Consider the following 16,088-nt stretch of genomic DNA (forward strand, 5'->3'; position numbering starts at 1 on the left):
TGTGTGTTGCTCTCTTATTTATTTTCATGCAAGAGTCCATTTCCACAAATATGTTTCTTTTATTTTTTTTCTTTTCTTTTCTCTCTCTCTCTCTCTCTTTTTTTTTTTTCTCAGAGAGAGAGAGAATAAGTTTGCACCCATGCACATGGGGTAAGGGCAGAGGGAGAAGGAGAGAATCTCTACCCTGGGCTTGGAGCCTGACATGAGGCTCCATATCACAACCGTGAGATCATGATCTGAATCAAAATCAAGAGTCTAATGCTCAACTGACTAAGCCACCCAGGCGTCCCCACAAATATGTTTCTTGAGGACAAGTAATGTATTTATCTTTATAGTATCTATCACCCAATATGGTACCTCTTAAAAATAGGAAATCAGTAGAGGTTTGTTTACTAGATTGAACTGGAAAAAATCAAACTCTATAGGAGATTTAAAAAGAAATAACATTTCCAAAGACTATAAGAAATAGTTTAGCCCTAGGGCGTCTGGCTGGCTCAGTCAGTGGAGCATACAGCTCTCCATCTCTGGTTTATAGGTTCGAACCCCACATTGAATGTAGAGATTACTTAAAAATAAAAATAAAATCTTAAAAAAAATAAAGAAATGGTTTAGCCCTAAAAGGAATACCTACTGCTACTAGCAAATATTTCAAAAATCTGATTGTGGGCTAAGAACTTTCATTACTTTCGCACTAGAAGCAGCTATGCAAGTGCCCTTCCTTCTCTTGAGTGAGTTTCTTTAAAGTTTCAACTGCTGAATTTGTAACATCCAGCATATTTGTAGAGTAATATTTCTAGCTATTCACTGAAAAAAAATTCAGTCCATTTTATTCCCGTCCATCATCTAATACACTACTTTGCACATAACAATCAATAAATATTAAATATATAAGAAGTTTGGAATATATGTCTTTCAAACTAATATTCAAGGCTTTTTTTCTATATGGTTATGATAGTAAATTACTGCCTCCGTGTTGTTTTGTCATATATCACTTATTATTAGTAAACATTTTTTGTAAATGCTCATCTTTAACAAATCCCATCTGGGACTGATACTTGGTGGTGTTTTCCTAAGGGAAAGTGTTGAAATTGTGGATGATGAGACATCACATCAGAAAACAAAACTTACTTCAAAGAGCGCTTTGATAAGCATTTGTAAATAAATTTCTGAAAGATCATTTCTCATGAAAATCAGAAAATCTGCTTCTCTTCTATGCTAAACAATTTGAAGAAATCCAGATCTTTTCAAGACATCAACAATCCATCATGTGGGGCAATTGGGGAAATGTGATGACTCCCACTGTGTTCATTGCTCTGAGTGACAGAGATTCTAACCCAATTTATTCGACGCACATATTTCCAGAGTACAGCAAATAGGCCACTTAATTTCATTTTCTTTCACAGAATGACCCCGGCCCATAAACATTTCATATTGAATCTGTCACTTATTACAGTTTGAATTGCCCATAGCTAGCCATGTGGAGTTGTATTGAGCACTTATATCTTTATTTTTTCCAACCTACCCACAATCTGAAAATATGCAGAATTAAAAGCTTCCTGCCTCTTTGTGGTTTCCAGAAGTGGTTTTCAAAAGAACCCATGGTGATTTAACTCAGATATATCAGTTATGGCTGCATCAGGACTGTCTACAAATAAAAATAAATTTTAACATTTTGAAGCACACAAATTCACCTTCAGGTCTATAAAAAATAACCAAAGTACAAAGGTAAAATTTTGTCCACAGAAGTTTTATAGTCCTTTCTTTTGCAGACAGAACTTCCATTACATTTATATTCACAATGCTTCCACACTGCAATAAGAAAGTGTTTTTCTCACCTCAACAATTTCTGTGAGCTACCTTCCCTACTTAAATTCAAAACAAATTTGTGGTAGTTACTTAGCATTTCTAAATTGTGGTCAACTCCTTCAACACAGAAATCCTCCACACTGATTGAACAATAGAATCTCCCGGGGAGATTTTAAAATAAATCCAAAAACCAAGTGCTCCCAAATATTCTGATTTAATTGGTCTGCACTGGGGCTCAGGCATCAGTTCTCAAAGCTTTTCAGGTGTATTAAAGCCCAGAAAAATTAGGATATTTTTTCGATTTTCGAAAGAGAGCCAAAATAAATCTTAATTTCAAAACAACTTGATTTCCTTAGATTTTTGCTTGAGTAGACAACTCTGACCCCACTGTGTCTTATCATTTCAGATATATCCTCAAAATCAAATATAAAAAAAGTTGTGGATAAGAATTCCCTATTGTCTGTTCTTCCCGTCCAAGAGAGGCCCTCAGTGTTCAAATAGTCCAAATACCTCGTTTACAGATGAAGATCTCTATGATAAAGGAAGGTTAAGGGGCTTTTTATAGGTCACCAGTCTACTTAAGAATTGAACAAGAACAAGAAGGCAGGGCTGACTTCTCTTCACAGGTTTTACTACCTTAAACTGCCTCCCTTCCTGCCCTTAGGTGTCACACCTTGCTCCATGAATGCACTGTGACATTCTCACCAACATACAAGAAGCTCCTGCCTCAGCTTTGCCTGTGGTCTGCTTTGGGACATGAAACCTATTAGACCCAGGATTGGCAGAATCCCAAAGAGTTTTATAACATCAGATCCTATGAACAGGCTGGCTGCTCAGATCTGGAGTTTTTTCTATTCTTGGTTCCAGAATGCCAGGCCATGGATGTACATAGAATCCTATAGCTAAAAGTGACAATAATTATTTTATTTCAACCTTTGATTTCACAGCTAGAGGAAACAGGGACACAGAGAGGGTAAACCAGCCCATCTGTTCTCCCAGTGCCATGGATTTGGGGTTGGTTTTTCTAAGCATAAAAATTTATACAATTTTGAAATAAAACATATCCTTAAGGGTATTCCAGAAAAAAATATTTTGAAATGTTATATTTAGCACTGTGGCCCTTTTTCTTTTTTTTTATTTTTTTTTTATTTTTTTTATTTTTTTTTATTTTTTAATATATGAAATTTACTGTCAAATTGGTTTCCATACAACACCCAGTGCTCATCCCAAAAGGTGCCCTCCTCAATACCCATCACCCACCCTGCCCTCCCTCCCACCCCCCATCAACCCTCAGTTTGTTCTCAGTTTTTAACAGTCTCTTATGCTTTGGCTCTCTCCCACTCTAACCTCTTTTTTTTTTTTTTTTTTTTTTTTCCTTCCCCTCCCCCATGGGTTTCTGTTATGTTTCTCAGGATCCACATAAGAGTGAAACCATATGGTATCTGTCTTTCTCTGTATGGCTTATTTCACTTAGCATCACACTCTCCATTTTGTGGCCCTTTTTCTAATGGCATCTTATTCAAAACCTCAGAGTATAAGAGTGATGACCAGTCCATGTATGTGTTGTTGGGTGAGGAGTGAGAGGGGAAATTTAAAATCCTGGAATCCAACCTAGTTGCCATCTCCTCACCACCTTTCTAAAGTCCACCTCCAACCATCAAACCACAGGGGGGAAAAACTACTTTGAAAAACCACAGATTTTATCAAAGAAGTTCAAAGAAGTTAAGCTATTTCAAGCTAGTTAATGAAGATAGGGTGCAGATGTCTTGATAACCTCTGGTGTTCTTTTCTCAAAATAAGCTGTTTCCCATCTTCTATCTTCATAATGTTTTTTTTGTATGCTTAATTTTAATTGACTTATAAACCTTTTAACAGTAGTACTATAAAAACGACTGTGGTCCCCCCTGGCCTGGGTATTAAATGTTTCCATTTTCTTTTCTTTATGAGACCACCATCACTCTTAGATGCATTCTCTTCGCATTTTAATTCCACTAATGGTCTTCATCATCCTCATATTTTCTATTTACAGAAGTCTATGGGAATTTATTTGCCATGTTTGCAATACCTCAAAAGATATTATATGTAATCTATTATCAGAAAGTGAATTAGCTAATATCAAACACAAGAGAGCTCAAAGAATGGTGCCAAACATCCTTTCCCCCATGAATTTCCTTGAAGTATGTGTTATATTAGCCTCACTTGGACAGCTAGAAGTTTATTCTCACTATGCTCTCTATTGCTTGATGTCTCTTCATGCACATACTTGAATTAAGTGTTCTGACTTCATTCTGCACAATATGCCTCAGGGTTAAGGCCATGGCAGCTGTTAATCCAGACTTCATCCAAGGAGAATAATGACAGATAGTAACAGTTATTCTTGAGTCCCTTCATCCACTGTAGGATTCAGCTTAGATCAGTTATATTTGCAAAGTGAGGTATACCCAGGACATATAAATATAGTAAGGTCATAAGTATAATTCACTGTACAACTTAAATGTGAAGAAAAATGCAATTAATAAATCACACTTTTCCTCATGAGTTCCCACCCTGTAACTAATGAGAAAAAACTTTACAACAATGACAAAATATTAGTCAATTCAGTAATTTAAATAGTTATTTTAGAAATAAACAGTCTCATTTGGATAAAACATTCAGTCACTCAGACAGCTTCCTGACACCCTCATTCTCTTTCTAATAGGGTGTCCGGATACACGGGATCAGAAGGGAACAGATTCTTTGTCTTGGTGACTTTTGATATCCAAATCAAATGCACATTTTAAGCTGGTGACTGCTTGTTACAGCTAGTATAGCTCATGATTGTGGCTCTTCTAGCTTGGCTAGGGTTTACTAGCAGTCCCTGAATTACTTGGTCTCTCTTAGGTACCATAGAGTTCCCAGTTGACCCCAGCTTGAATAGTTCAGTCAGGTGCCATTATTACAAACACACTTTATCCCCACCACATGACCCCTTTTTGGGGACTCTTCACCTAGATATTTTTAGCTGTTACTGCATCTCATCCCTTCTATACAAAAAACAAAGAAGGCCCAATAAAGTTAAACTCAGGAACTTCTTCTGTGTCCTTACCATGGGGCCCAAAGTTTAATCATAACACAAGTAGGTACAGGAGTGGCTCAAGATGTGGTTTTCCTCCAGGATTTGAAACACAGAGTGTTAGAGGAGCACGCTCTGTCTTCAACATTTTGCTGTGCTCATTCATCTAACATTCCTCCACATCTGCCTTGCAAAGGCAGAAGAGGGGAAATTGGGACACCTAGGTCAGCCATACTCATTCTACTTCCTCTTTCTCCGTCTTCTGCTTCCCATAATCTCAAATTGCTAGAAAGTGGTGGCAATCTCCACCCAATACGCCACATCCTCTTTCCCCATTCCTGTTAACCCTTAAGCATGGACAGAATATTTTCTATAAATGCTATGGAAAACATTAACATCTGTGCCCTCCAGGTTTGGTGTTAGACATGCTCCTTCCTCTTGCATTCTGCCTGAAGCTAATCCAGAACTCTTTCTAGGCAGATGGATGCTTCAGAAAATTTGGGGGAAGGTTATATACTCTATAATGAAAAGTGATATTAATAATTTTCAAATAATTATAGCATTAAGCTGACTTTTAGGTTGCTAATACCATCCCCTCTTCATTATTCTACCAAAAAAACAAGTTTCTTTCTCCAGCTGAGGGAGGGATGGAACAAAGGGATAAAGAAAATTCAAAATTCATCCTAGAATAGTCTTGGGTCATATAAAAATATCTGTCTAGTAATGTTTACAAATTATACTCCCTTAGACAGACACTTTCTAATAATATCTTTAGACATGGAAAATAAAAAAGCAGGACTCAGAAAGCTAAAGTTTAAAGAAAGCTTTAGTTGTTGGATTTCCTTCATATTTTGCATAGTTTGTGTAAAGGGAAAAATGAAATTATATAGTTTTTCATTTTTTTCTTTTTAGTTTCAACTTTTTATTTAAATTCTAGTTAGTTAAATTACAGTGTAATATTACTTTCAGGAGTAGAATTTAGTGATTCATCACTTACATACAACACCCAGTGCTCATCTCAAAGTGCCCTCCTTAATACCCATCACTCATTTAACCCATTGGCCTGCCCACCTCTCCTCCCGCAACCCTCAGTTTCTGTATAGTTAAGAGTCTGTTTTATGGTTTGCCTCTCTTTTCCCACCATGTTCATTTGTTTCGTTTCTTAAATCCCACATATGAGTGAAATCGTATAGTATTTGTCTTTCTCTGACTTACCTATTTCAGTTAGCATAATATTCACTAGCTCCACCCACATTGTTGCAAATGGCAAGATTTCATATTTTTTATGGCTCAGATATATTCCATATGTATGTGTGTATATATATATGTCACTTCTTTTATGTCCATTTAGTCGATGGACATTTGGACTCTTTTTATAATTTGGCTATTGTTGATATTGCTGCTATAAACATAGAGGTGCATGTATCCCTTCAAATCAGTATTTTTGTATTCCTTGGGTAAATAGCTAGTAATGCAATTGCTGGATCATAAGGTAGTTCGATTTTTAACTTCATGAGGAACTTCCATGCTGTTTTCCACAGCGGCTGCACCAGTTTGCATTTCCATCAACAGTATAAGAGGGTTCCCCAGGGTTGGCATCCTTGCCAACATGTTGTTTCCTATGCTGTTAATTTTAGCCATTCTGACAGATGTGAGGTGATAAGTCATTGTAGTTTTGATTTGTTTTTCCCTGATGATGAGTGATGTTGAGCATCTTTTAATGTATCTCTTAGCCATCTATATGTCTTCTTCGGAACACTGTCTATGTCTTCTGCCCATTTCTTAACTGGATTATTTGTTTTTTGGATGAGGAATTTGATAAGTTCTTTATAGATTTTGGATACTCTTTATCAGATATATCATGTGCCAATATCTTCTCCCATTCCAAATGTTGCCTTTTAGTTTTGTTGATTATTTCCAACATTTTACAGAAACTTTTTATCTTGAAGTCCCAATAGTTCATTTTTGCTTTTGTTTCCCTTGCCTCAGGAGATGTACCTAGTAAGAAGTTGCTCCCGCTGTGTTCTCCTTCAGAATTATGATTGTTTCCTGTCTCACATTTAGGCCTTTCATCAATTTCGAATTTATTTTTATGTATGGTGTAAGAAAGTGGTCCAGCTTTAGTCTTCTGCTTCTTGCAGTCCAGTTTTCATAATACCATTTGTTGAAGAGACTGTCTTTTTTCCATTGGATATTCTTTTCTACTTTGTTGAAGACTAGTTGATCATGTAATTGTGGGTCCATTTCTGGGTTCTCTATTCTATTCCACTGATCTATGTGTCTGTTTTTGTGCTAGTACCATATTATCTTCATGACTACAGCTTTGTAATATATCTTGAAGTATGGAATCATAATGCCTCCAGCTCTGCTTTTCTATCTCAAGATTGCTTTGGCTACTTGGGGTCTTTTAGGGTTCAATACCAAGTTCAGGGTTGTTCTAGCTCTGTGAAAATGCTAGTGGTATTTTGATAGGGACTGCATTAAATGTGTAGGTTGCTTTGGTCCTTATAGCCATTTTAACAATATTTGCTCTTCCAATCCATGAGCAAGGAGTGTTTTTCTATTTCTGCGTGTCATCTTCAATTTCTTTCATCAGTGTTTTATAGTTTTCAGAGTACAGATCTTTTACCTCTCTGGTTAGGTTTATTCCTAGGTATCTTACAGTTTTGGGTGCAGTTGTAAATGTTATTGATTCCTTGATTTCTCTTTCTGCTTCTTCATTGTTGGCATATAGAAATGCAACAGATTTCTGTATGTTGAATTTGTATTCTGTGACTTTACTGAATTTGTGTATCAATTCTAGCAATTTTGGGGTCGAGTCTTTCAGGTTTTCTACATAGAGTATCATGTCTTCTGCAAATAGTGAAAGTTTTACTTCTTCCTTGCCAATTTGATTGCCTTGATTGCTGAAGTTAGGACTTGCAGTGGGAGTCGACATCCCTGTCTTCTTTCTGACTGCAAAGGAAAAGCTCTCAGTTTTTCCCCATTGAAGTTGACATTAGCTGTGGGTCTTTTGTATATGGTGATTAAGATGTTGAGGTATGTTGCCTCTTATCCCTACTTTGTTGAGGTTTTTATTAAGAATGTATGCTGTATTTGGTCAAATGCTTTTTCTGCATCTATTGAGAAGATCATGTTTCTTATCTTTTCTTTTATTAATTTGGTGTATCATGCTGATTGATTTGCAAATATTGAACCACCCTTGCAACCCAGAGATAAATCCCACTTGGTCGTGGTGAATGATTCTATTAATGTATTGTTGAATTTGATTTGCTAGTATCTTGTTAAGAATTTTTGCATCCATGTTCATCAGGGATATTGGCTTATAGTTCTCTTTTTTAGTGGAGTCTTTGTTTGGTTTTGGAAATCAGGGTAATGCTGGCCTTGTAGAATGATTTTGGAGTTTTCCTTTTATTTCAATTTTTTTTGGATAGTTTGAGAAGAATATGTATGAATTCTTCTTTAAATGTTTGGTAGAATTCCCTGTGAAGCCATTTGGCCCTGGATTTTAGTTATTTTGGAGATTTTTGGTTACTGATTCAATTTCTTTACTGGCTATGGGTTTGTTAAAGTTTTCTATTTCTTCCTGTTTCAATTTTGGTGTCTATATGTTTCTAGGAATTTAGCCATATCTTGCCCATTGCCCAATTTGTTGGCATATAATTTTTCATAATATTCTATTATAATTGTATTTTGTGGTGTTGGTTGTTTATTTATTTATTAAATAAAGTTTATTTATTTATTGTGACACAGAGAGAACATAAACAGGAAAGGAGTATAGAGAAAGGGATAGAGAGAATCCTAAGCAGGCTCTATGCTGTCAGTGTGTAGCCTGATGCAGGGCTCCAACTCATGAATTGTGAGATGATGATCTGAACTGAAATCAAGAGTCAGATACTTAACCAACTGAGCAACCCAGGTGCCCCAGTTTCCATGTATTTTTTTTTAATTTCTTTTTTAATTTCCTGGTTGATCCATTCATTCTTTAATAGGATGTTCTTTAACCTCCATGTATGTGTGGTCTTTCCAAAGCTTTTTCTTATGGCTGATTTCAGGTTTCATAGAGTTGTAGTCAGAAAATGTGCATAGTATGATCTCAATCTTTTTGTACTTGTTGAGGATTTACTTGTGACTCAATATGTGATCTATTCTGGAGAATGTCCCATGTGCACTTGAAAAGAATATGTATTATGCTGCTTTTATTCTGCTCATAAAATATTTTGAATGTATCTGTTTAAGTCCATCTGGTCCAGTGTATCATTCAGTGCCGCCATTGTTTCCTTGTTGATTTTCTGCTTAGATGATCTGTCCATTGATGTCAGTGGAGTGTTAAAGTCCCCTACTATTATTGTATTATTGTCAAAGAGTTTCTTTTTGTTATTAATTGTTTTATATATTTGGGTGTTTCAAGTTGGGGGCATAAATATTTTCAATTGTTAGATTGTCTTGTTTGAGGTACCCCTTTATTATGATACAGTGCTCTCCTCATCTCTTGTTATAGTTTTTGGTTTTAAAATGTATTTTGCCACAGATGCCTGGGTGGCTCAGTCGGTTGGGCATCCGCCTTTAGCTCAGGTCATGATCTCAGTTTGTGAGTTCGAGCCCCATGTTGGGCTCTGTGCTGACAGCTCAGAGCCTGGAGCCTGCTTCAGATTCTGTGTCTCCTTGTCTCTCAGCCCCTCCCTGCTCATTTTCTGTCTCTCTCTGTCTCTCAATATAAATAAACGTTAAAAAATTTTTTAAATGTATTTTGTCCCACAAAATTATTGCTGCTCTGGCTTTCTTTTGACATCTATTTGCATAAAAAATATTTCTCCATCCCATTACTTTGAATCTACAGGTGTCTTTAGGTCTAAAATGAGTCTCTTGTAGGCAGCATATAGATGAGTCTTGTTTGTTTTTTTTTTTTTATCCATTCTGACACACCTGGGTCTTTTGTTTGGAACATTTAGTCCATTTACATTCAGAGTAATTACTGATAGATATGAATATAATGCCATTTTAATGCTTATTTTGTCATTGTTTCTAGAGATTTTCTGTTTCTTTTTCCTACTCAAAGAGTCTCCTATACTTCTGGCAGGACTGGTTTCATGAACACAAACTCCTTTAGTTTTTGTTTGTCTGGGAAACTCTTTCTGTGCTTCTATTCTAAATGATAGATAGCCTTACTGGATAGAATATTTTTGGTTGTTGGGTTTTGCATTCAGCATGATGAATATACTATGCCACTGCCTTCTGGCCTGCCAAGTCTCTGTGGAGAGAGCTGCTACTAACCTTATTTGTCTTCCCTATGAATTCTTTTATTTTGCTGCTTTTAAGATTTTTTTTTACCACTCTATTTGGCAAATTTAACTACTATGTGTCTTGGTGTTGGCCTGCTTTTGTTGATTTTTATGGGAACTCTCTGTGCTTCCTGTATTTGGAAGTTTGTTTCCTTCCCCAGATTAGGGAAGTTTCTCAGCTATTAGTTCCTCAAGTAAAGCTTCTTCCCCCTTTTCCCTCTTTGTCTGCTGGTACTCCTATGATACGAATGTTATTATGCTTTATGGCATCACTGAGTTCTCTAAGTCTACTTTCATGTCCAAGATTTTTGTTTCCCTCTTTTGATCAACCTCATTGTTTTCAATAATTCTATTTTCTCTGTCACTTATTCAATTCCCTGCTTCTTCCATCTATGTGGTCATTGCTCCAGTTGATTTCAAATCTCAGTTACTGAATTTTTCGTTTTGGCTTGATTGTTTTTAAGTTATTTTATCTTTGTAGTAAGGAACTCCTTGGTGCCTTTTCAAGTCCAGATAGTATTCTTATGATTGTTTGCTTTAAATTCTGGATCAGGCATATTACTTATATCAGTTTCAATTAGATCCCTGGCCATGACCTTTTCTTGTTCTTTCCTTTGGGATGAATTCCTTATCTTGGCATTTTGTTTAGATCTTTGTATTCTTCTGTGTTAGGAAAGCCTATAATGTTTCCTGCCTCTGAGAGTAATAGCTTTATGAAGAAGAAGAGGTCATATAATGTTCAGGACCTGGCACTTCAGGAAGTGTCTTTGGTGTATGCTGCACATACTCTGCCCCTGTGTTATGGCTGCTCTCCCTCAGGTCAGTCCTCTGCAGGGTTTCTCCTTGCCTGTAGTGGGGAGTGTTTGTACCTTGGCCAGAGTGTGGTGAGTTTTACCTAGGTATGCTCTGACCTGCCTGTTAAAAAAGACCTGAATCTATTTCCACTAGAGCTCATGCTTTGCAGAACTCTATGGTCAGTAGATGGGGTGCATGCAGGGGGGTTGCACTGGTCTTCTGGCAGAGGGACCCGCCATGCTGGTTCTCAGGCACACTTTCTCTAGAAAAGCAGTACCAGCAGGTACTCCCTCAGGGAGGTGGGAGTTGGCGTATACAGGTTAGGCAGCTAGTGTTGGCCCTGTGCTGTTTACTAAAGTTAGTTTATGCTGAGGGGAAAGGAAGGGAAAGGGCGCCAGCCCACTCCTTTGTCCCTGGAGAGAGCAATTCAGGCTTGCTGTTGTCGGGAAAGCCCTCCCAAAAGAGCAGATACTTCCCTTTGTGTGTTATAGGTGTTTTTCAGACCGCTATTTTCACATTATCTGTCTTCAAGTTAGTGCCTGCCTGGACAAGTACAGTGGACTTTTTGCTCTGTCCCGACTGAGTTTTAAAATTCCAAACTTTAGGGAGCTAGTGTGTCAGGGATCTGTGCTGGTCTTCTGGGGGACAATCTCACTGCACTGGGATTGGTATGGGTTTGACCCAGAAAGGCACTTGCACAAGAGCTCAGAAGTGTAGAATTTGGAACAAAACACACTAAGCAGCCAGTGTCTGAGTTAGCTGCCCTCAACAAGTGTCTCTGCACCTATGCTGAGGGGAGGGAGAGGGAATTGGTGCCTGCTGACTCCTTTTGTCCCCAGACAGGCAATGCCACCTCTCTCAGATACACTCTAAGAAGGGGTGAACTGTCTCTCCCAGTACATTTGAGGTGATCCACAGATTGAACCCTCTGCCTCTGGGTTACCTGCCTGCCCACTCTACAGTAATGCTGCAGTACCCTCAAGGCTTTACACCATCCATGTCATGGACCTCTAAAACTCTAGTCTTTGAGCGCCACTGGTTGCAAATACTCATGAAAATCAGCCCCTCTTGTTTTCCCACTCAGTGGCTTTGGGGAAGTGTTTTCCTTGTGTGATCCCCTATGTGCTCTTCTCTCTCCCCATGTCTCCACAACCAGGGCTCTCTCCTCTCTACAGCACCTGTGATCTGTTTCTCCCCAAAACCATGTCTCCACACCTCCTACCTTCCACAATGTGTCCTCCTCTCTCCTTCTATTTGTAAAGTTTTTTTCTGCTTTCCTTAGTTCGATTTCTTAGGTATTCATAATGATTTGACATTTATCTATCTGTTCAAGGGATGAGGCAAGCCTAGGGTCTTCCTACTACTCTGCCATTTTAGCTCCTCCCCACTCTATACTGTTTTCAAAAGACTCACTTGATGCCTTAAAGTTCTTTATAAACTTAAATTTAATTTTTGTTGACTTGCTGACATTTTTATTTTGGTATGTTAAAGTCAAAGACTGTCCTCCCTGATCAATTGGAACATTTTATCAATAATCTAATTCATATATATAATCCCATGTAGATTCTCTTTTAATTCCTATATGGATCTATGGATTTGGATGTTACTGAAGCTGTTAAAATCATCCATGAATTCTTCCTGTCTAAAGGCTTCTTGTATTCACTCTCATTTACAATGTTAATACAACCTATTTTTAAACATTCAGACTATGAAAAATCTTTCTATTTAGAAGCATTTCCTCTGTGAATTACAACTATTTTGAGTCTTCAGATCATATGCTAATTTAAATCTTTTCTTTCTATAAATTTAGAGCTCATACCTTTAATGATGCCCAAGGAATTTAGTCATTTTGTGGAGCAAAAAATGTTCTGAAGAGTTGATGTCTTCATTGACTTGAGGCACTCATAACTCCAAGAATATAAATCTAAGATTCTTAGTCTTATCTTGTAATCAATATTGTTGGAAATTAAGGAAAAACTCCCTGTCAGAAACTATTTTGGAAACAGTTTTCTCATGTGGAAAATAAATGTAGCTATCTGTGAACATAGCCATGCATGTGGTATATTAGAAATTAACTACTGGGGCGCCTGGGTGGCGCAGTCGGTTAAGCGTCCGACTTCAGCCAGGTCACGATCTCGTGCTCTGTGAGTTCGAGCCCCGCGTCAGGCTCTGGGCTGATGGCTCGGAGCCTGGAGCCTGTTTCCGATTCTGTGTCTCCCTCTCTCTCTGCCCCTCCCCCGTTCATGCTCTGTCTCTCTCTGTCCCAAAAATAAATAAAAAACGTTGAAAAAAAAAATTTTTTAAAGAAATTAACTACTAATAAGTTTCTAGGCTTATAGAATATTGTATTCCTTTCTAGCTACTGAATGAAGCCACTAAAATAGCTGGTTATGTTTACATTTCAAAAGAAAATATTTATAGATTATAATAACTTCCCTTATGAAGTGACTCCTGTATGTCTGTATGTGTTGTCTTTTGTAGCAAGTCCATTCTCGGATCTATGCTATTCAGCATGACATTACAGAGTGAGCCTCCCATAGAAATGATAGCTCCAGGAGTATGGGATATAAGCCAGCCATCCCCAGTGACCCTACAGGTAAGTGTCAGACTATGAGATTAAAATATGTATGGCAAGAAAAAAAAAAGTATTCATGGCAAGTATTGGTTGATGAGTAGCTTGTCAATTATAGAAACAATTTTCTTCTAGGATCACACATTTTAATAGTCTTCTCTTTCTCTAACCTGCTGGGATTCATAAAACCTCTGGTGCTTTTATTTTGTATCCAGTACTCTCAAAGCACTTTTCTCCCAGCTTACATAATAGCAGTTTCAAGCCATTCTCCACCAAACATGATCATAAAGGAAAGGGATGGAGCATTGCCATTATTATATTCATTATGTGTATTCATTTTCCTGTCCATTGTCTGAAAACAGTCATTGGTGTATATTATTAACTTGATACCTTACACCTGTCTCTGCATTGTGTCATGTTTCCTTAAAATACTTCAAGTTTGTGTTTCCTATATGACTAGTGATTAGCTCAGCAGTGGGGGAGAAACTTCAAACAAAATCTATCCAACATACTTTTTTTTTTCTTAAGGTCTCTCTTCTTTCTGTGATTTGTAATCATGAATAAGAGGTGGCTAATGATTCTGAGCTTTGGTCCTTACTGCTGAGAGCTCCTTGTGTGTTCATCATTATAAGTGATCATGTTGGTCTGATACATGAAGCATGGCCACTCCCATATATGGAAGTGCAGGGAATGTGAACTTTCCATATCTATAAGGAAAAACTGAGAACTGCTATATCTTTGGCTTCTATCTACTAACGTGCTGGTAGCACCTAAATCAATTAAAACTGCCTCTTGATATTGTCAGATGTCCTCTAGGGATAAAAGTTGCCCTCAGTTGAGCATAGTTGCTCTAAAGAAAGATAGTGGAGCCTCTAAGCTCTTAAGTTTCTAGGCTCAGGGTGAGGGACAATGTTTAGCAAGATGGATAGCAAGATGCTGAAACTGGAAGAGAAAAATAATACCAATAAAAATGTGGCTTCCACTCTGAAATAAGTCCTCACCAAGAAGTAACCAAAGGTCTATTTCCAATTTACAGACATGATGATGAATAAGTGTTTGCTCGATGTTGGCACAACATCATAGACACTCAACATATGATGGCTTATTGATTAGTAGATGTCCCATTGTAACAGGAAAACTACCTTCTTTTAAGGGGACAATGCATTTTTTTATCCGACTATTCCTTGCCAGATTCAAACTACCTCAGCTTAATGAGAATCTTCCAAGTCTGATCATTACCAGAGCTTTGAGGATATAAAGTTATGATTAGAAGGGTCTTTATCAGGAGTAGTGGGGGTGGAAGAAGAAGGGAGACTAACAGATGATTCTTCTCAGATGAGAGGAATAGCTCCTTTAGAACACAGATCCTGGCAAGTGGAATATACGGACAAGTTTCAAGTATTCAATAGCAGCATAGATTTTCAAGTAGACATCTGGAGCCATAACTAAATTTATCTTACATAAAAAAAGGAGAAGCATGTAAATCACTCAAAAGTATGCAAAAAGTTAAATCAATAAATTTTTATAAAATAATTTCAAATGGTATAGACATACAAGGAAACTTCTCAGGATATTTTTAATTAATGATGAAATATACAAAATAAAATAGGAGTTATTAAGGTATTAAAGTTAAAACCCTTAAGGACCAAAATCACTTTAATTATACACAGCTAAATTTAGAGCAGAATCTTTCAACCTAAAGATTATAGTGAGGAAATTAGAGATCTGCAACCAGTGTTTGTGTTAAGGAATCAAGATGGGTCTCAGGGAAAAGACATCAGGCTCAGAGTTAGAAAATCTAGATTATAGTCTTAGCTCTTTAACAAAAAACTTTATGACCTTGAACAAATCACCAAGCCTATTTTCACCTCTGTACAATGAAAGGGTTACACTATGCCTATCCAACTTCTTTAAGATTGTACTTTTCTGATCGTCTTTATTAGACAGACAGTTACTGCCACGTGGTAGCCACCCTAGTATGATAAGGGATGTGATATGGCACAGAACCTGAATCCCTCAAGTCCATCATTGTTTTGGAGGGGAGGGGGTTCTATGGCTGATGCACAGACCAGAAGCAGTGAATGGTGTGAAGTAGATCTGAGTTCAGAAATGGAGACAGATTATTGCATGATTCCATTTACCTGGATCAACTTCCTACCTCTCCCTGTATACAATGTAGTACAGTGGCTCTATCACAATTTAAGAATCAAAAGCAGAGTTTTAATCAATGTTGCACTTGCTCTATTCTATATTCCTCTACTACCCCATCCCCCTATTCATGTTTACATTCACTATTTTCTGGTTTACTTGTTATTCCTAGTTGGCCTATCCAGTGGTTTCACTTCTCTTCATACTAGCCCTCTCTGCAACTTTTGGCACTCTCTCTTCCCCATTACAGAATACTCTTCTCTCATTATCCTTTCTGTTTCCTTCCCAGGCTCCCTTTTTGCTAATCCTCTCTGTTGACAAGTTCTCAAAGGTTCCATCTGCTACCCAATGCTATTCTCAGTATATATACTCTCCCTGGAAAAATTTCTTAAAAAGCTTTCTTGAGATAAAATTCACATACCATATAATCTTC

At 37.3% G+C, this 16,088-nt stretch overlaps 1 protein-coding gene across 1 annotated transcript in view; it reads left to right on the plus strand.

Moving 5' to 3' along the window:
• PIK3C2G (phosphatidylinositol-4-phosphate 3-kinase catalytic subunit type 2 gamma) overlaps positions 1 to 16,088 on the plus strand; it is a 333,489-nt gene that overhangs the window by 81,803 nt on the left and 235,598 nt on the right. The window contains exon 13 of the mRNA XM_078450059.2: positions 13,417 to 13,531. Coding sequence (XP_078306185.2) covers positions 13,417 to 13,531 — 115 coding nt within the window. The remainder of the gene's footprint in view (positions 1 to 13,416; positions 13,532 to 16,088) is intronic.

The sequence above is a fragment of the Panthera onca genome, chromosome B4 (assembly GCF_046562875.1).
Source record: "Panthera onca isolate mPanOnc1 chromosome B4, mPanOnc1 haplotype 2, whole genome shotgun sequence".
Taxonomy (NCBI): domain Eukaryota; kingdom Metazoa; phylum Chordata; class Mammalia; order Carnivora; family Felidae; genus Panthera; species Panthera onca.